At 37.5% G+C, this 26901-nt stretch overlaps 1 protein-coding gene across 7 annotated transcripts in view; it reads left to right on the top strand.

The window, feature by feature from the left end:
- LOC149818886 (UBQ, helicase-c and DEAD-like helicase domain-containing protein) overlaps window positions 1-26901 on the top strand; it is a 257306-nt gene that overhangs the window by 21998 nt on the left and 208407 nt on the right. For all 7 annotated transcript variants that reach the window (XR_016427405.1, XM_089985761.1, XM_089985760.1 and 4 more), the window contains exons 5-8: window positions 14581-14748; window positions 26203-26271; window positions 26380-26502; window positions 26578-26727. Coding sequence is in view for 6 of the 7 variants with exons in the window: in XM_089985761.1 (XP_089841887.1) it covers window positions 14581-14748; window positions 26203-26271; window positions 26380-26502; window positions 26578-26727 (510 nt within the window). In the remaining variant the exon portion in view is untranslated. The remainder of the gene's footprint in view (window positions 1-14580; window positions 14749-26202; window positions 26272-26379; window positions 26503-26577; window positions 26728-26901) is intronic.

Below are 26901 nucleotides of genomic sequence, written 5' to 3'. Positions count from 1 at the left end.
AATCTGTAAACTTATCCTAAATTATCCTTTTACTAAAATCTAAATCACAATAAGTATACTTGGAATTACAATGAGAAAGAAAATACAAAGGAAAATACCTATAAGTATACCTTAGTATACTTAGGTATATAATACAATGCATATTTCTTAACATATACAGTACCATAATCCCTCTCCATACAAAGTAATTTGTTGAAGTTAATTTAACTCCAAACTTAGGAAACATGTGGTTTAAAGAACTAGTGTTATTTTCCGTAGAAACGATTAAAATAAGGTTACACCATTTTGACTTCCATCCGTATCCCCTTATATACTAGCAGTGCTGTTAAAAATGCGCCTCAAGGCGCAAAAAGCGTGCCTCGCCTCGAGGTGGGGGCGTTTGTGCCTTGAGGCGCAGTTATAAAGCGTAAAAGTATAAAGGTGTATGCCTCATACGCCTTGAGGCGAGACACACTCCTCACCGTGAGGCGCGCACGCTTTATTTTGTTGGTCAAATGAGGGTCAAAGCCCTCATTTGACCAACATTAACCCGGACCCGAGTCCGACCCGGACTCGGACCCGTATTCTCGAAGGTTCAAGAGAACCTGTGTCTTTAAAAAAGACACAGGCCCCTCGGGCGAGGGGCAAAAGCCCTCGCCTCTTCTCTCTTCACTCTGTCCCCCGCGATCGCTGTCGTCGGCGACCACCCGTCGCCGGTCATCGCCTCTTCCACCTTCTTCTTTCCTCTGCTGAGAAGGCATCAACGACCCACCGACCACCATTATCTTCTTTTCTCTGTTGCGAGGGCGCCAACGACTCACCGCCACCCGTTTCAGAGACCTCGGCCGACATCCCCGACGCGGCCTTTCCACTGCGCTTTCCGGTGATGTCGGAGTCGTCGACGCCAGGTAAACCCCTCTTCTTTACTTCTTCTTCTCCGTGAGGGGTCGACCGACAGGGGGGCAGATCCCCCTGTCGTCGCCTCTCGTCGGTAAGGGGTTACCCCCTGCCTTTCTTTTGGGGTCGACCAACAGAGGGGCGGAGCCCCCTGTTGTCGCCTTTCGTCGGCCGGGGGGAGGGGGGGGACTCCCCCCCTGCCTCTTTCTTTGGGTCGACCGGCAGGGGGGCGGAGCCCTTTGTCGTCGCCTCTCGTCGGCAGGGGGCTCCGCCCCTTGTAGCTTTCTTTTTCGGCAAGGGGCTTCGCCCCTTGTCACCTTTTGTTCGGCCGGGAAGCGGGCTCCCCCCCGTCGCCTTCTTTCTCGGCAGGGGGCTTCGCCAGGGAAGGGGGGCTTTCTTTTTCGGTAGGGGGCTCCGCCCCCTGTCGCTCACCTTGTTGTCAGGCAGGGGGCTCTACACCCCCTGTCCTTCTTGCTTTGCCGGCAGGGGCTCCACCCCCCCTGCCATTTCCCTTGTCGATTGGGTTCTGGACAAATACATTAACATTTGGTTGTTAATGTTAACATGCATTTTCTAATTATGACGTGATGTTGTTAATGCTAATATGCATTTTGTTGTTAATATTAGTTTTTTATTGAATGAATGCTCATATTTTATTTCTTAGATACTTACATAGATCTAAAATCCTTTCTCCACTTTTGTGAGTTTATAGATAATGTAGTTGAGGTCCGTAGGAAGGGTGATAGGATTTTACTTATTAAATTAGTATTAGGTTCAGAGGTTATTAATATTATTAGTGTTTATGCACCTCAAGTAGGTTTAGATGATTCCATTAAGCGTCAATTTTGGGAAGATTTAGATGGAGTAGTACAAGGGATATCTTATGGAGAAAGGCTTTTCATAGGCGGTGACCTTAATGGGCATGTAGGCATTAGTAGGGATGGATTTGAGAGTTTCCATGGAGGCTATGGTATAGGAGAAAGAAACGAAAGTGGAGAAAGGATTTTAGATTTTGGTGTGTCCTATGATATGATCTTAGCAAACACTTGGTTTAGGAAGAGAGAGTCTCACCTAGTAACATTTAAAAGTGGGGTTAATACGAGTCAGATAGATTTTTTCCTACTTAGAAAGAGAGATAGGGGTTGTTGCATCGATTGTAAGGTTATACCGGGAGAAAGTGTAGCTACACAACATAGAGTCTTAATTTTAGATCTTAGAATTAGACAATGCCGCAAAAGGGATAGACATAGGATAGATCCTAGAATTAAGTGGTGGGCACTGAAAGGAGCTAAACAAAGAATGTTTGTAGAGAAGGTAGTTAAGGAAGCTGATTGGTGTCTCGAGGAGGATTCAGAATCAATGTGGAATAAGATAGCGGGTGGCATGAGAAAGGTGGCTAAGGAGGTATTGGGTGAGTCTAAAGGCGGTGCACCGCTATGTAAGGATACATTGTGGTGGAATGAGGATGTCAAATTAGCTATTAAGGTTAAAAGAGAGTGTTATAGAAATCTAAGTAAGAGTCGTGATAATGAGAATTTGAAGAAGTATATGATAGCAAAGAAAGAAGCTAAAAAAGTAGTTCGGAACGCGAGGGATAAGGTATATAAGGAGGTTTATGATAAGTTGGATACCAAAGAGGGCGAGAATGATATTTATAGGCTTGCAAAGATGAGAGATAAGTAATCGACGGATCTGGGTATGGTTAGATGTATCAAAGATGAAATACAAAGGGTTTTAGTTAAAGATGAGGAGATTAAGGAGAGATGGAAAGATTATTTTGATAAGTTATTTAATGAAAGTCATGCTCAAGATCTTGGAGACTTGTCCATTCCTTTTCATGAGATGAATTGTGACTTCATGCGCAAGATTCAAAAGAAAGAAATTGCAGAGGCTTTGAAGAAAATGAAATCAAGAAGGGCAGTTGGCCCAGATGGTATACCTATCGAGGCTTGGAAATGCTTGGGAGAGAAAGGTTTAGAATGGTTGACAAATCTTTTTAACAAGATTTGGCGGACAAATAAGATGCCTAATGAGTGGAGGAAGAGTACTTTAGTGCCTCTATATAAGAATAAGGGTGATATACAAGATTGCAGAAACTATCGTGGTATAAAACTCATGAGTCATACTATGAAACTTTGGGAGAGGGTGATTGAGTCTAGGTTGAGGAAGGTTGTCATGATATCGGAAAATCAATTTGGTTTTATGCCTGGAAGATCAACTATGGAAGCTATACATCTTCTTAGACAACTTATTGAGAAAAATAGAGAGAGGAACAAAGATTTGCATATGGTTTTTATTGATTTGGAGAAGGCATACGATAGAGTACCTAGGGACGTTCTCTGGTGGACAATGAGGAAGAAATGTGTTTCTCTCAAGTACATTAGTATAATTAAGGATATGTATGAAGTAGTAGTAACCAATGTCCGCAGTTGTGGAGGGATGACAACCAATTTTCCTATAACGGTTGGGTTACATCAAGGATCTGCTTTAAGCCCTTTCCTATTTGCTATAGTGATGGATGAGCTTACGAGATCAATTCAAGAAAATGTGCCGTGGTGTATGTTGTTTGCTGATGATATTGTTTTGATTGATGAGTATAGAGCTGGGGTTAATGCTAAGTTAGAATTATGGAGACAGACATTGGAAGCTAGAGGTTTTAAGTTGAGTAAGAGTAAGACTGAATATATGGAATGTCAGTTTAGTAAGCAACGAAGTAGTGATGGGAGTGTAGTGAAGCTTGGTGAGCAAGAAATACCGTTGGATGATTGTTTCAAATATTTGGGATCTATCATTCAAAAGTATGAAGAAATTGATGGAGATGTAAATCATAGGATAAAGGTTGGGTGGATGAAATGGAAAAGTGCAACTGGAGTATTGTGCGATCGTAGAATGCCATTGCGGTTGAAGGAAAAGTTTTATAGGACGACTATTAGGCCCGCTTTACTATATGGTACGGAATGTTGGGCTGCCAAGAGACATCATATTCAAAAATGAGTGTAGCTGAGATGCGTATGCTGAGATGGATGTGTGGAAATACAATAAAAGATAAGATTCAGAACGAGGAGATACGTAAGAACGTAGGCGTTGCACCCATTGAAAATAAGATGAGAGAGAATCGTTTACGGTGGTTTGGACATATTCGGCGAAGGCCTAATGATGCTCCAGTTAGAAGGATGGAGAAATGGGAAAATATATTAGTTAAAAGAGGTCGGGGTAGGCCTAGGAAGACATGGATGGAGGTGATAGGAAAGGATATGAATGCTTTGAACCTCACCGAGGACATGGCATTGGATAAAAATTATTGGAGGAGAAGGATTCATGGGGAAGACCCAGAATGATTTTCTTTTTTGGTTCATATTGCCGACCCCAATTGTTTTGGGATGAAGGCGTAGTTGTTGTTGTTGTTGTTTACATAGATGAAGTTGTTGCATTAATGTTACTTTTGTTAAAATGTAGCTCCTAAAATCATTGTAAATATAAATATATATATTTATATACATAGAGATATATTTACATATAATATATTATATGTACATATATCTCTCTATATATAAATATATATATTTATATATTTTTACCCGAAAGGCATTTCTGTCATTTCCTGTTTTGCGCATATTCACTTTTAGAATATGCTGTAATTTTCTTTTTATTTTTTACTTTTGTAATTTCTTTTTTTCTTTTTCTTTTTGATTTTTTTTTATGTGCATTGGGGGTCCCCCAATAGAGTCGTTGGGGCCCCCCAACGGTCACAAATGTGACCGTTGGGGGCTCCCAACGACTCCTTTGGGAGCCCCCCCTTTGCACCTTCTAACATTTGTATAAATAGGGGTGTTCCCCCCTTGTATTTCCTAAGCTTGAGAGTCTCAAGCATTTGCTTTTATATATTGAAATACATGTATTATTGCATGTTTATTATTTATACACTTTTTGTGTATTTTTGTTCAAGTGTTGTGAGAGTGCTTTCGTGCACTTCTTTTATAAGGTTTTTATGCTTGTTTATGTATTGTCTCTTCGTAGACAATTTCACATGGTATCAGAGCTCGGTTGGTGATTGGAGATCGTGAGATCCGCCTTTGTTCGAGTGCCTCAAAAACCGTGCCTTTGGATTTTTTGAGATTGAAGTGGTGGATTTTGCTTCTCAAATATTTTAGAAGGTTCTTGTGCTAAGAAAAAGTTGAAGCATCGTATTGGTACGTCTTCTTTCTTCTTCTCTCTACATCTTAATGGGTGAGAAAGAGTCTCACTTTGCCCTTGGCTTCAAGTTGAATGGGTCCAACTATCATATTTGGGCCGGGAATATGGAGGCCCACATAAAAAGAAAAGGATTGTGGGGTTATGTGCAAGGAACAATGCCGGAGCCGGAACCCAAGATAACCATAATGGACGGAAGTGAAATCAAGATTCTTGAGGGAGAGGAAAGGATCAAAGCTCTTGAAGAATACTCAAAGAAACACGACGAATGGGAAATGAAGAACTTCAAGATTCTTTCTTGGTTCTTTGCATCCGTCGAAACGAAGATTAATGCCAACATTATCAAATTCAAAAAGGCATCGGAAGCTTGGCATTATCTCGAGAAGATGTATACATCAAGCGACCTATCTCATAAGTATTACCTTCAAAAGAAGGCCCTCTCCCTTACTCAAGGTGAAATGTCTATTAGGGAATATTTTGCCGATCTTTCCTCTATTTGGGATGAGCTCTCTATGCTTGAACCAAAATGGAGTGGAGAGGCAATTGAACTCCGCCACAAGCAACTTGAAGAAGATCGTTTCTTCAATTTTTTGAATGGGTTGAGACCGGAATTTGAGCAAATAAGGTCATCACTTCTATCCTCATTTACTCCTCCCTCTCTTGAAGATGTTCTCACCAAATTAAGTGGTGAGGAGACTCGTATGAATTTATGTAAACAAGGACCAAGTGTTCTTATGGTTCCTTGTAATTATGAAGAAAATAATGAGGTTAATGCCGTATCAAGACCCGGAAATAATGTAAAGACCTATCGTCCTCCTCACTTTAAATTCCAAAATCAAGGAGGAGATGGTGGACAAAGAGGGAAGCGGGACTATAGCAAGACTATATGTCACTTTTGTAAAGAACTGGGACATATCAAGCCAGTATGTCCCAAATGGAAGAAGCTTCTTGCTATGGCCACCACCGGCGCACCACAAAAGGAAGAGGCATCATCAAGTGGGTCACTCTCGTTGAACCAAATAATGGAAGCCCTTCAACCTCTTCTCAAGGGAGCTACATCCGGTGCCGCCGTGTCTACTTCTTCTATTCCAGGTAAAGTCCCTTGGCTTTTGGACTCAGGTGCATCCTTTCATATGTCCCCAAACATGTTTTCACTTTCCGATTATTCAAAAAATGCTTCTCCATCCTTTGTTTCCACTGCGGATGGAACTTCTCTTGAAATTTAAGGAATAGGTAATTTTGAAACTCAAGATTTTTTTATTCCAAAAATTAGATTTATACCTAAACTTAATTTAAATCTTCTTTCTGTTTCTCAACTCTCGGATCATGGTTGTGATATTAAATTTTCATGTGATAAATGTTTAATACAGGATCGCCTGTCCGGGAAATTGATTGGGGAAGGCTTTAGAAAAGGCGATTTATACTACATGAAATCTCTTCGAGTTCCAAAATCTTTTTGTAATGTTGCCCGAAACAAAGATATAAACATGTGGCACAAAAGACTTGGTCATCCTAATATCACCAAGTTGTCTTACTTACATTTTGCAAAAGACCTATGTAAAAGTTCATTTTCTTGTAATGACTGTATTCTCGGAAAAATGAAAAGTTTACCTTTTGAGCAAAAAACTATGTTCTCATCAAAACCCTTTGAAATTATTCATTCCGATGTTTGGGGACCAGCACCTGTTGTCTCAAAAGGAGGTTTTTCTTATTATGTTATTTTTGTGGATGATTTCTCTAGATATTCATGGATCTTTTTTCTTAAATTTAAACATGAAGTCTTTTCATGCTTTAGAACTTTCCATTCGATGATCAAGAATCAATTTAATAGTAACATAAAGATTTTTAGAAGTGATTCTGGAGGAGAATATCTCTCCAACCAATTTAAAATATATCTTGAAGATCAAGGAATCATTCACCAAAGATCTTGTCCTAAAACCCCCCAACAGAATGGGTTGGCCGAAAGAAAACATAGACATATTATTGAGACCACTAGAACCTTTCTTATTTCTCAAAACATACTAAAACATTTTTGGGCTGAAGCTGCTCTTGCTTCTGTTTATCTAATAAATCGTTTGCCTTCTAGAATATTAGGAAAAATATCCCCTTTTGAGATCTTGTATAAACTCGAACCAGATTATAATAGGTTACGAGTCTTCGGGTGTAAGTGTTTCATACTTACGGATAAGAATGACAAACTCTCTCCCAAGGCTATCCCCTGCGCTTTTCTTGGATATTCCGAAACTCAAAAGGGATTTCGATGCTATGATCTTCGAGAAGATAAATTATATGTTTCTAGAAATGTAACTTTTTTGGAAAATGAAAGTGGATTTGAAAAAAATGTTTCTCAACAAGAAAATTTTGATTATTCCTTCCTTTTTGACTTATTATCTAGTAATGATGATACATCCAGTGATGATGATATGTCATCAAACCTTGATGAGAACATTGAAAGTAATATCGAAGAGCATAACCAACAAGAAGACAGGATTTCTAGTGATCCTATAACATACTCTCGTAGAAACCAAGACACCTTTAGAAGTGCTATTGACCAATATAGTGAACTCATTCCTGTTCTCGATCACCGAAGGTCTGAGAGGAATAGGAGACCTCCCACTCGTTTTGTCTCCTTTGATTCTTTTTCGCCCCGATATAGGGCTTGTCTTAATGCCATTCATTCTTATTTTGAACCAAGAAACTTTGAAGAAGCAAAGAAATATATAGAATGGCAAGAAGCTATGCAAAATGAACTTAGTGCTCTTAAAAGGGCTGAAACGTGGGATTTTCAATCTCTACCTATAGGAAAGAAAACTATAGGTTGTCGATGGGTTTTTAAAGTTAAAACTAAGAGTGACGGATCACTTGAAAGGTATAAGGCTCGCTTAGTTGCAAAAGGGTATGGGCAAGAGTATGAGATTGATTATGAAGAAACTTTTGCTCCTGTAGCCCGAATGGTTACAGTTAGGTGTCTTATCACTATTGCATCTATCAAAAATTGGAATATCTTTCAAATGGATGTGAAAAATGCCTTTTTAAATGGTGATCTTAATGAAGAAGTGTATATGGATGCTCCACCTGGCATGGAGATCCCTAAAAATAAAGTCCTTCGTCTTCGAAAGGCCCTTTATGGTTTGAAACAGGCCCCCAAAGCCTGGTATGACAGATTTACCAGTGTAATGCTGGAAAATGGTTTCTCCTCATGTTATACTGATACTGCTCTATTTACTAGAAAATCTAAAGCAGGGATTGTAATATTGTTATTATATGTTGATGACATGTTAATCACAGGTGATGATATACAAGGAGTCAAGGGTATTAAGTCCGTCTCGACTTCAAAATTTGAGATGTCAGACTTAGGCTTTCTAACATATTTTCTTGGAATTGAGGTTGCCTATTCGCAACGTGGTTATTTTCTATCTCAGTCTAAACTTGCTTGTGAGATTATTGACAGATCAGGGATTTCTGATGACAAAGTATGTGAAACTCCTGAAATTGTGGGAGCCAAAATGAAGATTGATGACGGTGTTCCTCTAACTGATCCTACTCCCTACAGACAGTTGGTAGGTTCTTTAATGTATCTTAGCATTACTCGACCCGATTTGTCACATGCTATACACATCGCCAGTCAGTTTCCACATGCTCCTACAACCGTCCATATGGGTGCTGTACTTCGCATCATCAGATACTTGAAGGGAACAGTGAATAAGGGAGTATTCCTATCCTCTTCTTCTGAATTAAAATTGCTTGCTTATACTGACTCAGATTGGGGAGGTGACCCTAGTAACCGTCACTCCACCACTGGTTTTTGTATTTTTTTAGGAGAATCCTTGATCTCGTGGCGATGTAAAAAGCAACAAAAGGTCTCCTTATCATCCACTGAAGCCGAATACAGAGCCATGACATCTACCACCATGGAAATAGTATGGATTCGACGTCTTTTGGAAGATATGGGAGTAGTTGTTAAAGAACCAACAAAGCTATGCTGTGACAATAAAAGGGCCATCTACATTGCCAAGAACCACACATTTCACGAGCGAACAAAGCATATAGAGATGGATTGTCATTATGTCCGAGAGGAATACTTGAAGAAGGTCATTGATCTGCCATATGTGACATCTGAGTATCAACTTTCCGACTTCTTCACAAAAGCTCTATGTTCTCCCAGATTTCATTTCCTTCTTGACAAACTTGCGGTTATCACACCGTAAGTTTGAGGGGGGTGTTAAAATGTAGCTCCTAAAATCATTGTAAATATAAATATATATTTATATACATAGAGATATATTTACATATAATATATTATATGTACATATATCTCTATATATATAAATATATATATTTATATATTTTTACCCGAAAGGGCATTTCTGTCATTTCCTGTTTTGCGCATATTCACTTTTAGAATATGCTGTAATTTTCTTTTTATTTTTTACTTTTGTAATTTCTTTTTTTCTTTTTATTTTTGATTTCTTTTATGTGCATTGGGGGTCCCCCAATAGAGTCGTTGGGGGCTCCCAACGGTCACAAATGTGACCGTTGGGGGCTCCCAACGACTCCTTTGGGAGCCCCCCCTTTGCACCTTCTAACATTTGTATAAATAGGGGTGTTCCCCCCTTGTATTTCCTAAGCTTGAGAGTCTCAAGCATTTGCTTTTATATATTGAAATACATGCATTATTGCATGTTTATTATTTATACACTTTTTGTGTATTTTTGTTCAAGTGTTGTGAGAGTGCTTTCGTGCACTTCTTTTATAAGGTTTTTATGCTTGTTTATGTATTGTCTCTTCGTAGACAATTTCACAACTTTTACATGTTAATCTCATAGTTTTTTAAAGTTTAAAAAAAATAAATTTTGAGGCTTACGCTTTGCGCCTCGAGGCTTACGCCTCGCCTCAGATTTTAGTGGAGCGCCTTGCTAACCTCAACGCTTTTCACAACACTGTATACTAGTCATATTGAAAACTTTATAAAAATGGCTGTATCCAGCTGTATCCATGTGACAAACTTATGAAACAAGCTGACAAAAGAACAGACATAGGACTCAAACAACAAGTAGAAAAGACAATGAAAACAGGCCAGGTTAGGGTTCAGATGCAAACATCAGCTGTGATGCCATTGCTAATGTCAACAAAAGAAAGGGAGAGATAGATGGGATGGCTGTGATCTGCAGCTTGCAGATTACACCAGGAATAGGAGACAGAAAAAGATAGAAAAAAAGAAAGATAAAAAAAGAAAAGAATAAGAAAAATAGGAAAAAGATCCAAAAAAGAATGTTTGTAAAAGATGGACGAAAAGGTCCAAAACCAGATTTTAGAAAGAAGGTAAAGAACAAGATAGGAGGAAATAGGTAAGCCAGCTCTTTAGATTTGAAGAAAAAGGAAGAGAGGAATAAAATCAAGGGAAATAAGTTGAAAGAAGATTAAGAGTTTGAAAAGGGAGAGAATGTAGCAAGATATGAGGGGACTTTACCTGGTATTGCTCTGATACCATGTAAATCTAGAGACTGCAGCACGTTGTAAAGGGTAGAGGAAGGTAATTGCCCTGGTCATAACCCCTAAAGTTCATCGATGGAGTGGGGTTGTTCGATAATCCTATTATTTATAATAATAAATTCTAATAGGGTCTTAATACTAAGGATTAAAAAGTTTAAAGAATTACAAACATGCCACAATACATAAAGAATTACAAAGCACATCAATAAACACAAAATATTACAAGTCTTAGAGGTGACTCCACTGTGTAAATGACCACTTTACTCCTGAAGTCACTGTAACGCCCCGAAATTTAACCCAATTTTTTTTTTTCCAAGCGGAAACAACTAATAATTCTCGGGTTAAGCATTTCAGAACGATACAGGAAGGTAAAAGCAAACCACACCATTTATTTCCACTTCAATAATAATAAAATCCAACATCAGAGTTTTCACATTTAGTCTCAAAACAAAAATCTCAATCTGAAAGTAAGCAGAACCGCCAGGGAACAATGGATCAAGTCTCGGTCAGCGCCTCATCCCGCATCGCTCATAGAACTACTCTTCTCCTGAAAATAATAGAAATTATAGGAATTAGACTACCACGTCTAAGTAGGAAAACTGTAATTATTCTTGTAAGTAGATCATGTGTCAAGTGTGATGTGGGTGTCGTGTTTGAATTACAGTCTAAACATAACCACATAAGGATTTCGATGCAATAGCAATCATAGACATATATCTGAATAGAAAGGTAGATTATGTAACAATTATACTTAAGCACAAGAAGCATTTTATGCAACTACAACAATTAAGTAAGGTATTAAGCAATTCAAGCAGAACTTACACTAACATGAACAACATCCATAATATGAATTCAATTAACTAATAAATACACAATTTAGGATGTCGTTTCAACATAAGCAACGAATATAAAACATGATGGAAGAGTAAGCAATTGTCTCTTTAATGACTCCCATACAGTGATACCTAACTGTTCTAGTTAGTGTTTATCTTTTCTTATCCCGCGGGTACACACGGGCCAAAGCAACCATCACAGAAGAGAATGTCCGGGGGTATATTACTCAGGGTTGTTTTATTAACCCGAACACTCTAACTGTGACTGAAATCCCAAGGGAGCGGCCAGTGACCGAGAGAAACTCCCAAAGGCCAAAACCAAAACAGGATGCATCCCTAACTTCTGCAGAAGAACATGGAACTACCACCTAGGACATATTGGTAGTCCGGGTCCCCCAACTCCGAGGACTGGGACCAACGAGTCACTTTAGCTCGAAACTAAAATTATGTCCCCGGAGTTTTGTACCACTTACCCTCTCCAAGGTAAGCCCGAATCTGAGTGAGTAAATCTTTTCATTTAGTTAACCTTTCAGGGTGTAGGAGCATTTTTCCCCAAACCTGCTACTACCACAGTCGTAGATTTCCAACCTTAGTCATTTTATCCCAGTGTATGAATCAACCCCATCATTTTCCATGTTGTTTTCATAAACTCACTCAGGGTGCTCCGGTGCCTTTAAACCAGTCAAGCACAAGAGTTAATACTTTAATTTTCTTACCAAAATAATTGAATCAAACCACGTACCTTCATTAGGTATCTAACCCATATCGCCCATTGAGCAAGGTTTCCCAACCAAACCCCTAGTAGAAAGGGATAACCATGACTTACTTAATCATTTGCCCATTTAGGTTACCACTAGATTATTTCCTTTCAATTCAGAATGCTCCAAGGAAAAGAAATTCACATACTCTGAACACGGGCAATATACAATGTCAATACATAACATTTCTTTGATATGTCTCACTCATTTTCTACATGAAGAGATCCAGGAATTGTCTTAAGACTTTAAAACTATCATTGGTGTACAACTGCTACTCTAAGGCGGAAGTTGGAATGTAAGAGAACTTGCAGTTTTATGGGGAATCTAAGCCAAAAATCACAAAGACTGTAAACCCATTCAGCCTATTACAGTAATACAAACACAGAAATTTCGTGCACAAGAGAAGTGACAACTAGGTATTATTCAGCTAGCATATTGAAATTCTAAAATCCAACATGAACCACTCCGCCATTCTACTGTATCCCACAAGTTAACTAAGTGATGCACAACACACTGGGTTACTCAGAAAATAAAAGAAGGAACCAGAATTCATTCAGCAGCATGAACTAAACACATATTTTTTTTTTGTTTCAGTTCAGCCACCATACAGCATATACATCAAACAATGGTTTCAGCCATTCTACTGCATTTTATAGTATTGTTAAATATCAAACATCATGTTGTGTTATACCGAAATAAAACAACAACTAGACATTCATTCCGAACCTATGGTGTGATCAAGATAACTCGGCTGTTAAATATCAAACAGCATGTTGTGTTATACAGAAATAAAACAACAACTAGACATTCATTCCGAACCTATGGTGTGATCAAGATAACTCGGCTGAACCCCAAAAAAAAAAAAACGAAAGTAACTATCTATTAAGTTCTTCCACAGGTTAAATCGTAGGGGCAATCACTACCCCTAAGTATATCAGGTGCACACGGTCATAACACCGAATTGATAAACATAAATAAACGATTATTTGAAGGTATGATATATTCATCTTTTAAGTATCCCAAAACAATTTTAGTGATGATTCATACAACATCAGACATAATTTGAAACGGTCATGCACATTTCAGGCTTGAAAGGATAAAAAAAAACACACAGACTCTTAGTTAGGGCTTTCAATACCAAGGTCAAGAAAAACACAATTCGAACTAGGGTTTTCGATTGGAAAGGATATAGATTTAACATCTAAATTTCATACTAGTTCACTAATCCGAGAATGAGGAATGAATCATCAACAAACACCCAATCGGTTAAAAGAAAAAAAAGAAAACAGTTCCCCCCCTTACTCATGGTAGCATCTATCGTAAAACCCTCTCCCAATCATCCCGAAACATAAAATACTTACAAAAATAAGCACAATAACCTAACATTATCCGGCGAGGTTGTTGCGGCATCCACTAGAGGGGTCGGTCGGCCTGGACAGCACCACTACCGGCGAGGTTGGCTCCTCACTGCAAGGCCTCGAGCTGCGGCTTGGGATTGGTGGGAGCTTCGAGTTTTAGAAAGGTAGAAAAGAGTGAGAGAGAGCATGGGACAGCGAGAGAGGGAGAAGGAAGGGTTTGGGGTCCCCCTTTGTAGGTGGGTGACCTTCCAAAAAGGAAGGAAGCCCGGCGGCTTCGGCTTCCCCCCTCCCATTTCCAAATGTTAGGGTTCAAAAGAACCCTAACCAGTGACTTATCGGGGGGTTTCCCCCTTCATTTTTATCGGGCAACCCCCTTATCGGGCCCCCCTTTGTATCCTTTTTACAGGGTGTGGGCCGGGTCCGGGTCCGACCCGCGACCCGCACTCGGGATCCAACCACGTGTTGGATCCGGGTCTTATTTAAAGATGTGGACCCATAGTTGGGTCCAAATCCCACCTAATAATCTATTTATATATATATATATATATTATTTATTTTCTTATTTACGTATATATAGATATTTAATAGGTTTATATGTATAAGGGTATCACTTAAGTATGGTTCTGGATCCAAAACTTGGATCCGTGCCCAATTCAACCTATTTTACGCATAAAACATTAAAATTTTTAATGGAAAAATTTGCAGTTATTACAGTCACAACATAGCTTTCTCAACATAAACAATATCATAATGTCCCTTAGCACTGTCATGGAGCAAGTCGTATGTTTTACAGGTATTTATGCTGCTATCACATTGATATATCTTTTTACAACTTGTTGGCAATATTTTCATCAAAACAAGGGCTTTTTGGACACTTGTATTTTGACCTTATGTTTACTGTACTTGATCTTGTGTGCTTTCTCCTTGCACCAGTCATATCTGCTAGTTCGTTGAAAAACTGTTGCTTCCTCACCTGGTTGTGCAAGTTGGCATTAAGAGTTGTACAGCTGCATGTTCTGTATGCATGGCTTGTTATTCTGAAACAATTAATTATGCTCTCCTGTAATGCAGGGTTCAAGAATATCTGGAAGTGGTTCATTACCTTCATTTACACTCGATGATGTTCTCATGTTCATGAAGGAAGGAAACAATGTTGCTGTGCAGACTAATAACCTGAAGCGTGCGAGGAAAAATAAATGTACTGCATCAGATTTACATAGGCTTCAAATGCAATGCAAGGTAGGTTGTTCTTAAGTGAGGTTTCCAAGTTAAAAATTTAAGGTTTATTGAAAGCGTTGTGTGTCAGTAGATAACTTCACAAAAGCTGCAATTTGTGTTGATAGATGTATTCTGGGTTCTAAACAAATATCTTGCGCATAACAGAAACATGCATCATTTTAACAGTGAAGTTTGGCTTTTCTGCTAAACAAATCAAATAACTTTACAGGGCAGTGGATACATTTGGTCATGCCATGTTGAGTTTGAGTGCGGGGTTTAGGTTTTGTTGCACAGACATTGCTATATTTATCAAGGCTGCATCTAGTTCCATTTTCTTGCTCCCCAAGGAGTGATTTTTCTAGGTGGATCTCTGTGCAAGAGGCTTTTCTTATGACTAATGGGTCACACAACTATTTATATGATGTGATTATAGTTGGGAACAATAAAGAAGTTACTAGACAAGAGAAGAAAAAGATAGGTACAAAATTTGAGATGGTGAATCTTGGATATCGTTATTATTTCCTTGGAACTGATGTGGCACATTCTTCTAAATGATTTTTTCTTTCTTACATGGAATTTGCAGATGATGTTACATTTTAATTGTATATACCTGATAACAAAGTGCTAGATAGACCCATGGTCTTGAATTCCAAGATGGGAGCTGTTGATGACATTCCTCTGTCGATCCTACTTCATATCGAGTTGGTGGATGCTATGTCACATGGATATGGCTGAAAATACGGGGATAGAGCATTTTTTATGAAATTTTCAATATGAATGGTACATAAAGGGACACAATATGGGGCAAAAATGAGTATGTGTGACATAGGGTGGATGCTATTTGATAATCACTCGATCTATATCTAACATGCAGTTGACGTGGTTAATTACTATCTGCTCTTTCCATGTTCATTTACATTGTCTTTTTGGAAGAGGAGAAAAAGAATTGTATTAATGCAACAGAATTAAGTTACAACAATTGTATTAATGCAACATAACTAAGTTACAACAATGGTATTAATGCAACAGAACCAAGTTACAAAGGAAAAGTAGCTAAATGGACAAGACATCAACCAAAACAAAAAACTGTTTTGGATTCTTGGTGAGAGAGACAAACTTATCCATGTAGGCCAGATTTGGCCACCGAGCTGCAGCACACTACACCAAGATGAATCAGTTTTTGCATTGCTACCACATTGGAGAAAAAAAACTTTAAATGTTCAATTATTTCTTTTCTTCCATATCCACCACTATGTGTTATTAATCAACATTTCCAAATAAATTTCCACTTTGTGTTTCTCTTGAGTTTCTCAGGATGAAAGAGAACTAAAGCATGAATCCTCAAGAACAGTCATCTCCAAATCTGGCCACATGAGGGCTATTACACCTTGAAAAGATTCACAGATCCAGAACAGATGGGTCAGTGTTTCCTCCTTCAAGCATAGGGTACATTTGCTGGGTCCTTGGGTTCCAAGTTTCATCAAAACTTTCTTGACTAAGCACTTTGCCTAAATATATCAGACAGGCAAAAACCAAGGCTCTAGGTGAAGGGCCAGGTCCCAATAAGGTGTGCTTAGGCCAAAGTCTCAAAGCTGGTTCCAACAAAGCTCTATAAAAAGTAGTTGCCATGTAAGTATCCGACCCATTACAGCACCATAGGGCTCCATCCACTTTATGCTTCTGGGTCTTCTGCCATTTCGTGAGGTATAACCAGTCAATTAATTTGTAATTTTTTCTGAAAAAAAATGCACCATCCCTCTTCTCCCTTCTATCTTTAACTGTGATTCTGATTTTTGCAAGGCTGGGTTTCTGTGTATTTAACTAGTGGGAACTCATTAATCCACTTGTCAAACCAGAGGTTAATTCTTCCCTGTTTCCTAAGTCTTAAAATAATTGAGAACCCTAGTCCAATCAATCCATGCTCGAGATCCATGTTTCCACTTTATGTTAAGCTTCCAGCTCCACAGCCTCCCAACTAGCTTATGTTTTGTTTCAAGCAGTTTGGACCAAGGATTATCTTTGGTTCCAAGGTACCACAACCACTTTTCCAACAAAGCCCTCATTTCTGAGAGTTAACTACCTTATTCCCAGCCTGCCTAGTGTGAGAACGCCTCCGGAATACGATTCCCTGCACAAGCAACAAAACAAGAAGAAAAAAGATGGAAGTGAAAGTGAGGAATCTCAAAAGAGGCGTCACCCTAGGTGGGTGGCGTGTTTCTCTATTTATATGACCGTTATGTTAAAAATACATAATGGGTCTATGGATTTGGATCTAAACTGACCCGATCCATTGGTGTACATTTGCTAACATGCCGCTCAAACTGAACATGGTGGAGAACCATGGACAGTTTGGATTTTAAATCTCAATACCGATTTCCTGGAAGAGCCTTACTGAATAAATCTGCCACTTGGTCTTCGCCACGAATGAACATGGGACAAATTTCCTTTAATTTAACTTTTTCTCTAACAAAATGATGATCAATTTCCACATGCTTCATTTTGCCATGCTGAACGAGATTGGTGGAAATAAAAACTGCATTTCGATTGTCACAATAGACTAGGGAGCTGAAAATGACCGGGTGTAAGCCACATAAAATGTGCGTAATCCAAGTGACTTCAACAGTCACAACCACCATAGCTCGATATTCTGCCTCAGTGCTAGATCGTGCAATCGTTTTTTGTTTTTTGCTTGCCCAAGAAACAAGGTGGGAGCCTAAATAAACCCCATAACCTGTAACAAATCTTCTTGTAGTTGGATCATGGGCCCAACCAGCATCTGAATATGCAATCACCTTGATTGAATGGTGGGTAGGCGTATGAGGTGATTTCATATAGACTAGCCCATCAGAAATAGTACCTTTTATGTACCGGAGGATACGCTTAACTACTTCCAAGTATTTTGTTTGAGGCCTATGCATGAACTAAGAGACCTGATTCACTGCAAAAATAAGGTCAGGCCTAGTGAAAGTGAAATATTGAAGAGATCCAACTATACTTCTGTATTTGCTTTCAACCACCCACTGTTCCTATACCTCCTCATTTTCATGCTCTTGCTGGAGCTAGCCCCGCCTATAGGTGGATAGCTATCTCGTGTTCCAGCTTACTTTCTTCAGAGTCCTCCCACAACACCTTCTCAGCTGCTTTTATAGTTGGATCACATTATGATATGGATACTCTCAGTGCTGATTTTGGTCAGATGAATATTCAACAGCCGCACAATCCCACAGGGAATCCTTGGTCGGCCCACTTAGGCATGCCACCTCCACCAGGACATTATCAAGGCTGGTTTTTTAGACTTTGAAGCAACCAATCATGTTATAGGAGATCCAGGGAAGCTCGCTAACTCTGAACCTTATTATGGAAATGGGCGTGTAATCACTGGCGATGGAAAACATTACCACATAGCTCATGTGGGCACTACCAATATTCCTACCAATAAAGGTTCACTTTCTTTATCAAATGTTTTTTTTTATTTCTAATCTTCAAAAAAATTTAATTTTCGTTTCTCATTTATGTCAAGATTCTAATTCTCATGTCACCTTTTCTCCGTCTTCGGTTTTTGTGAAGAGCATTCACACGAATCAGATACCCGCTGACGGGAGGAGATATGAGAATCTGTACTTGCTTAATGAAGCCCCAGTTGTGTCGTCTATCTTGTCGTCTAGTTCTTCTTCAGTCACTCATGCGTTATTTTCATCATCGAAGTGCATTGTTGTTTCCCAGGATGCTAGTATATGGCATCGTACATTAGGACATTGCAATTTCAGTTTTCTTAATAATTTATGTAATAAAGGTCTTATTGATGCTAAAAGCCGAAGTGTCTAGTCTTCTTCTTGTGTCAGTTGTCGGGTTTGTAATAGCCATGAACTCTCTTTCTCTAGATCAAATAAAAGGGCTTATTTTCCTTTCGAATTTAATTCATTCCAATGTGTGAGGTCCTTCCCCTATAGTGTCTTTATCAAAGTCTAAGTATTATTTGAATAACTTTGACTTTTGAGAGATAATCGGCTACGGAAGAATCACCTCTCCTGTGATATGCAAATTCAGCCTTCAATTGATAGACCTTCGGGGTGAAGATTTTCTCATACTAGTGATGCAGAATGTCGATACTTTGTAGCAATACCAGATGGAATATTGGACAGGACTTCACGCGAGCGAGTGACCAAGATAAGTGCAACTGTGGTCTGATCATCCTTATGCCAAGCAATAAAATCAGGATTGCAGATCTGGGATTTTGCAACCTTCTCCAAGCTGTCTTCCTGTTGAAGCTTGTGTGGGAAACATATTCTGAAGGGGCAAAAATCTATCCATGAAGGTGTCCCATTAAATCATAACTGCACAGTGCACAGGAAAGAAATAATTTGCTTTTTTTAGGTAATTAAGTTGGTGGAGTCGAGTTTTTCAGTAATAAGATGACTGAAAAAATAGGCATTTAGCCCAACCATTTGCAATAGTCAAGAGAGAATAATGAAAAGATGAATAGCAAGAAAAACACGGAACTGAAAAATAAAAAATGGGAGACAGAAGAAAAGGCACGAGATAAAAAAGAAAAGGATATATATATATATTAAAGTGAGCAGAAGAAGAATGATTAATAAAAAAGAAAACAACTTCTGATACAGAAGAATAAAATAATAATATCGTCGATTTTTTTTTTTGGAAATCGGCAGGGAGAGGAGACACGACCCCTTTCTTTTGTTAGGGTGTGATCAACAAGAAAAGTGTCCCCTTTTTTTTTTGAACTTAAGGTGATGTCTTTTCCTCTTTTTTTGTTGGGAAGAAAAAGATTTGGATTTGATGAGATCTGATTTAGTATGAAAAATAGGGAAATCGATTAGATCTATACATATCTGATATGATGCGAAAAAGATTTGAGAAAGAATGAAGAAGATTTGGAAGAAATAAACTTATCGATTTTTTTTTTATGAGAAGAAAAGAAAATAGATCCGATTTTTTTATCAGATCTAGAGCGAGAAGCCGACGAAGATGAACAGATCTGATTTGTGAATCATATCTGATTAGAAAAGAGAATAGAAAAGACACAGATCTGAATTTTTTTTATATCAGATCTAGAGAAGCCAACGAGGATGAACAGATCTGATTTGTGAATCAGATCTAATTAAAAAAGAAGAGAAGAAAAAAGATGCAGATCTGACTTGCAGGGCAGATCTACTTGAGAAGAGAGAAGAGGAGATGTGCAATCACGTTTTTAATGAGACTGAATTTGTTATAGTCTCTGATACCATGTGAGAACGCCTCCGAAATACGATTCCCTGCACAAACAACAAAACAAGAAGAAAGACGATGGAAGAGAAAGTGAGGAATCCCAAAAGAGGCATCACCCTAGGTGGGTGGCGTGTTTCTCTATTTATATGACTGTTATGTTAAAAGTACATAATGGGTATATGGATCTGGATCTAAACCGACCCAATCTATTAGTGTACATATTCTAACACCTAGGTCAGTAGGTGAGGTTCCGAGGTGCCAGTTTACAAGATTTAGATCTTTTTTTTTCAGTTCCCTTGCAAATTTTGAATATTGACATGAGATAGGAGGGTATGCAAAAATGTGCTTGACATGTATAACCCCAGTAAGCCAGTGATAAATACCTAGATTTCAAAGGTTGTAGCTTCATCAACTTTCTATCTTCAACCAGTGTCCATTATAAGGCATTGTAACAATCACTTGCAAAAAATCCATTACTATTTTGGTATTCGATGAAGAGGAAGAGAGGAGAAAGGAGAAAGGAGAAAGGAGAAAGGAGAAAGGAGAAAAATATTAGACACCTCAAAACTTTCTTTTCTTGGAGAATGAGGCTCTATCTTAAGACTTCTCATTATATCGGGTGGGCCTAATGGCATGGTCTGGTGTCACCATAGATGGCGAATTTCTCAATTACTTCACTATATAATGCAAAACTGGGGCCGACATCTGCATTCTTCCAAAAAACTCTACCCAGCCAGTTTGTTCTTTGCTACTGTCAATAAGAATCAACAATACATCTTTTCTGGGAGTGCAGCTACTCAAGAGAACTTTTCAGTCTGGCCGTCCAGGGCTAAACTTTTTGATGTGTGGACTCAGCTTTTAGGAGCCTGCTGCTTGGATTGGAGAATTTCATATCTTCCTCAAGACGGGCAAAAGTTTGGAAATGATGTCACAGGATCTCCGGCCCAATTACCGTCTGAGTACGCTTGCACAACCAAAGAGATACCTGCATTTCTGCCTATATACTAGACCTTCTACAAGACTACCTTTAAGGTATCTTAATGTTTGCTTGGCTGCATCCATATGACTCCCCTTGGGTTCATGCATAAACTGGGAAACTTTATTGTCAACAAAAACAAGATCTGGCCGAGTGAAGGTAAGGTACTGTATTGCTACAAAACAGATGTGAATCACTATAAGTTTTATCTTTCGGAGAACTGACCCCTATCTTTGTGTTAACAACAACCGGCGTAGATACAGGTTTGCGATCCTGCATCCCAAATCGCTTAAGAAGACCGAGAACATATTTATGTTGTGTCAGCATCAAATGAAATAACAAATCATCACCGACATGCATATAAAATATAACAATTCAAAGGAGCCCTTAAGAAAAGAGGAGCTAATTAAGTTCATGTATACAACAATGTGAACAAGATAATTAATATGAAACACATATATATCCAACATGCAATTAAAGCATATTTAATGCACATAATAATAAAAAAGATCAATCTCACAAATCACAACCCATTAGGATTCATAGCTGTTAAAATATCTGTATATATATACTTATATAAATATGCATATATATTGTATATTTTTTACTTTTTTTATTTTATGTTATTGTCAGGGGTACTTTGGTTTTTTTCCCTTTTAATAAAATCTGTCCTCTAAGTACAATCTTTTATTTTTTTATTTCTTATTTTTTATTCTTGATCCTTTTGCCAAAGGACCAAGGGCTCTTTGAGTATTCTCCCAAAGAGTCGTTGGGGCTCCCCAACGGTCATAAAAATGACCGTTGGGAGCTCCCAACGACTCCTTGAGAGCTCTCAATAGCCTCTCTTAGTGGTTGTTTTGTGTATAAGTAGGGGTTGGACCTCTTTTGTATAAACAATGCTTCTTTTTATCATTTATGCTCAATAACGATGAATATTTTTTATATTTTGTTTTTCTATTTAGTTTCTTAATGTGTTATATGCCTTTAGTGCTTGTGTTGTTGCCCCTTGATGGCTATTGTTTTGTCCTGTAGTATACTTATGCTTGTCCACATTGTGACAAAAAGTGTGAATAGCCAATAATATCTATTGTCTACATAAAATGACACTTAAACAAGTGTATCAACTACTACAACAAGAGTATAATCACAATGCCACATATGGGCAAAACAAACACACAAAAAGTGTGAATAACCAATGGGTGCACATAACTCACTACCAAATAATATCTCGTCTACATAAAATGACACTTAAATAAGATGCATAGTAGGAGAGAACATACAAGGTAAGAGAGCTTGCAATAGAAACAAACAAATGTCACTAAGAAGAATAAGGATATCAATTTTAACAATCTTTCAAAACATCATGGTTTAAAAAATTGTTAGCCATCACAAATAAACATGATTATAAGCATTCAACATAATAATGACCAAATAAACAAATGAGTGATACAACACACTCTTGTAATTAGAGATCAAACAATTGTCAATTAGAGTCAAACTATAAGCTAACTATCTAAACTGATAAAAAATGAAGTGCATGCAACTCACCCCAACAAACATTTCTGGTTCAACAAAGCCAACATGGATCCAAAGGCCAATCAACTATTAATCAAACCCAAGACAAGTGACATTACATCACTCATAACCCTTGGGAATCTAGACTGATAGGATGACATGAGGTGCACACATAACTCACCTCAACGGCTAACCTTGATCCAATAACAAATGTCATAAGAAAGCAATACATAATCACGGAAATCAATTTTCAAATAAGTGAGTTTATATATAGGAACTACTTTAAGGAAACAAAATTTCAAATCAAATGCAATAAAGATGGATGAAACCTTAGAATCATATGAACAACAAGATGTCAATTGATGCAATCATATGCATGGTCAATACAAGCAAGTCTACTATGAGACAACAAAGACATACAACATTAAAGAGGGCCAATACATATATAGGGATTCTCAAAGAATCATATGGGAAACCAAAAGCATACACAAGTACAATTAATCATGGATACTTATAAAGAGATCAAAATTCATGTATGTACAATTATCTAAATAATTTAGAGCCACATATCCTATGCAAAAGCTATGAAAAATCACATAAGATATGTATAAGAATATATTTACGCATATATGCAAGTAATATATTACTCAAATGCAAGATATATATGAAAAGTAACATATGGTACCCGACATAATTATCCACAAGGAATGATCACAAGGGCCACAAAAGAAGGACCAACAATAACATAACTATTTTTAATAATTTTAAAAACATTTATAAATATGAAAATAACCCTCATAAGAAGAATTCAATATAAAAAAACATTTATTCAAATTTTTAAAATAATAAAGTATCCATGAACACTATGATCCTAACCACATAATGTTTTTTTAATATTGCATAAAATATTTTATGTTTCACACAATAATACATCAAAGCAAAATCACATAAAACATACTTGTGAATAACGCACAAAACCATTTTAAGATAAATTTTTTAAATTATTTTACAATATTTGATAATTTTTTCAAAAACAAACAAATTTCAATATAACAATAAATACGACCTGATTTGACATTTATAACTATGAAGTGTTCGAATAAAGCATTTAAATGCCAACAACACATGCCTAAGAATACTAGATCATATATATACATATAAAACAAGTTAAAAAATCTAAGATTCAAACTAGATCTCATAAAAGCATACACATATATCATTTCACATGATCAAACAAATTTTATAAACCTTATAAAACATTTAATAAGAATAGATCCAACAATAATTTTGAAAAACATTTAAAGATTTTACTTTTTAACAAAAATAGCCAATAACTTTTCAAAAATACGAAAAATGAGTGTTTTCTCGTGCATAAGCATGAGATAGATAATTCAAGTAATGCTAAAGATTTAAGATACATACCGAGTCAAGATTTCCTTGAATCCAAGCCACATAACGATTACAAACCTTCACGAAACACGAACTTGAACCAAAGAATCCCAAGAGCCAAAAGGCAAAATGCCAGGAAAGATTTCTTGGCTCTGGTACCATGTAATGAAGTATATCAAAATATAAAACAAAGGCCTCTAAGGGATTACAATATCATAAACACAAAGTGCACATACACATATACAATTCCACATAAGGTACAATACAAGAGGACAAAGGCACTATACAAGCACTAAGTCCATTCAAGACAACAAAGAATTTAAAAGAACACAAGAACATAAAAAATATATATTTTATTGAGCATGAATGCTTAAGAGAAGCATTAAGAAATGAAAGGGGATAAAAGCCCCTATTTATACACATACGAGAGAGGAGACCTCAATAGAGCTGTTGGACTGTTCCAACAACTCTATTGACCAGTCAACTCTATGTTGACTAGTCAAAAAAGAACCCAACAACTCTATTTGGTATTTGTAGTCCCTATAAAAACAGAAAATGACAAAAAAAGGAATAAAGTAAAAGTACTAATGTTTTCCTAATGGGCACCTATTACAAAGACTAAAATGACCAAAATACCCTTAATGGGTATTTACCTATTACATTATTATAAATTATATATATATATATATATATATACACAACTTAACAGCCTAGGCACCGCCTTTGACAACCAAGCCCCTTCCTAATTGTTTTGTGATAGCGAGAGGATCATCTACATTACTGTTTCATGAATCTAAGACAGAGTTACTGGAAGTGCCTAGGTAAGTGGGGAAGCACGCTTCGGAAGCGCAAAACGTCGCGCTTCCGAAACGTGCGGGGAAGCGCAATTTTTAAATGGAAAGCACACTTCCCTTTTATGGGAAACACACTTCCCTTTAACGAGAAGAACGCTTCCCATCACGCTTCCCCCATTTTTTTCAAATTTTTTTGTATTTTTTATTTTTATTTTTTTTGCTTCCGCCTCGCTTCCTAGGACGCTTCCGGTTCACTTCCTAGGTCGCTTCCAAGATGATTCCCGATTCACTCCTAAGTGGTCCCACGCTTCCCGCTTTCTAAAATTTTGAAAGTGCCTCGCTTCCTGCTCCCGCTTTCTCAACTGGCAACCATGGTCTAAGAGCATATTGAGATGCATTGCCATGATATACATGAAAAGTGTCTTGATGTACCTCTTTAACCTGTGCTATAGGTTGCTGTGTATCCTTAGGTTGCTATTTATTTCTTAGAAATGCAAGAAACAATAAAAAGTCTCTTTTTCCTATATAGAAGTAGTGTACTATTACTAAAATTGTGTTTGTCTACATGTTGCTTTTTTATATGTGGGTTAATGCCACCTTCCCTTTTTAGTTGTTATGTGATAAGAAGGGCGTCCTCTACATCGTTAGCCATCACATGTTTTGTGAGCACATAAAGCTTATTGAGATGCACTGTCATTGTTTATGTAATGAATCTTGTGATGGTTTTATCTCTTTACCTTCTCAGTCAATACCTGTGAATGTGAGGGGAGCATTAAAAGGATGTAGTTCTTTTAGTACTTTGTCTAATTGGTTGGGATTATGCTGTCAATTATTCAGCTTTTATCTATTTTTACTTTGTTAGGGTTAGAATGGCCCTTGCATTTATTTCTTCGTAATGGAAAGAGAACTTTTTATTTGCTCTGTCTTGTTTATATCCTATCTAGTTAATGCAAATGTGCTTTTTTCTCAATCATATCTCTTGAAACCATAGATTCTGGTTTCATTCACTGAACGTGCCATGGTCATAGAATCAGAGATATCAAGCTTTTGTGCATTCTGATGAGATATTGTGGTAATAACAAATGTAAAGGTTTTGTGAATTCTGATGAGATCATTATTTTGTATGTTGTTGATGCTGAAGCCAAAACTCTTACTGCAAGTATGAGGGGGAGCATTTAAAGGATATAGTTCATTTAGTTCTTTGTTTAATTGATAGGATCTATGCTGTCACTTATGCCACTTGTGTTTATTTTTGGTAGGGTTAGAATGGTCCTTGCATTTTCCTTTTTTTATGATGGAAGGACAAGCTTTTCTTTTGTTCTGCTTTGTATATGCTATATAGTTAATGCACATATTCTTCTCTCAATGATGGTCTCTTGAAACCATACTATGGTCTCATTCACTATGTAATATGCTGAGGTCATTGATTAAGAAATGTTAAGATTTTGTGCGTTCTGATGGGATCATTGTGGTTTTTAAATAAGAAACATTAAAGTTTTGTTCATTCTGATAAAATCATTATTCAATATAGAATATTGGTGATGCTGAAGCTGTAATTCTTACATATATAATCAGGACAGACATCAATTGCTGCCGGCACAAATGCTTGAACATCTAAGAGAGGGAATTGGCTCTCAGGGGCAGGTTTCTTTCCAAATATATGTTCTTGTTATTAGAAAATTCTGCTCTGATGCTCCCAGCTCCTTAGAAAGGTGAGACTTTACCTACATCATTTGGGATTCTATTTTCCAGATTATGCATGTGGAATACGTTAACTCTAGAGCAGCAGCATATGTAGAACTTCCTGATAATCTCTTAAGTAGTACAAAGATAGCACTCAGAAAGATGGGGATATCTAGATTATACAGCCACCAGGTATGCAGCTTAATAAAACCTTTAGATGTGCATATATCTCTTAAGCTGTGGAAATTTTAAAAGTCTTTTCTTCAGGAGGAATCAATACGCTATTCACTTTCTGGTGAGAATGTTGTTGTTTCAACCTCAACTGCTAGTGGAAAATCTCTGTGCTACAATGTGCCAGTTCTGGAAGAATTATCTCGAAATTTATCCTCATGTGCAATATATATTTTCCCCACAAAGGTAACTCAACCTGAATACTTCCTGATACTTGGTCAGATGAATGTTGTTGATGACTTTCCATAGCCGCTATTTTATTCTGGTCTTATTTTCCAATGCGGTACTTCTAGAGATGCTTGGAAGTGCTTTTTCTTTCATATGCTGTTTGCCTAAGTTGGTTCTTATTTATATTATCTG

This window comes from Nuphar pumila, chromosome 13, assembly GCF_984573655.1.
Source record: "Nuphar pumila chromosome 13, dmNupPumi1.hap1.1, whole genome shotgun sequence".
Classification (NCBI taxonomy): domain Eukaryota; kingdom Viridiplantae; phylum Streptophyta; class Magnoliopsida; order Nymphaeales; family Nymphaeaceae; genus Nuphar; species Nuphar pumila.
This window is presented reverse-complemented; position numbering and strand designations above follow the sequence as displayed.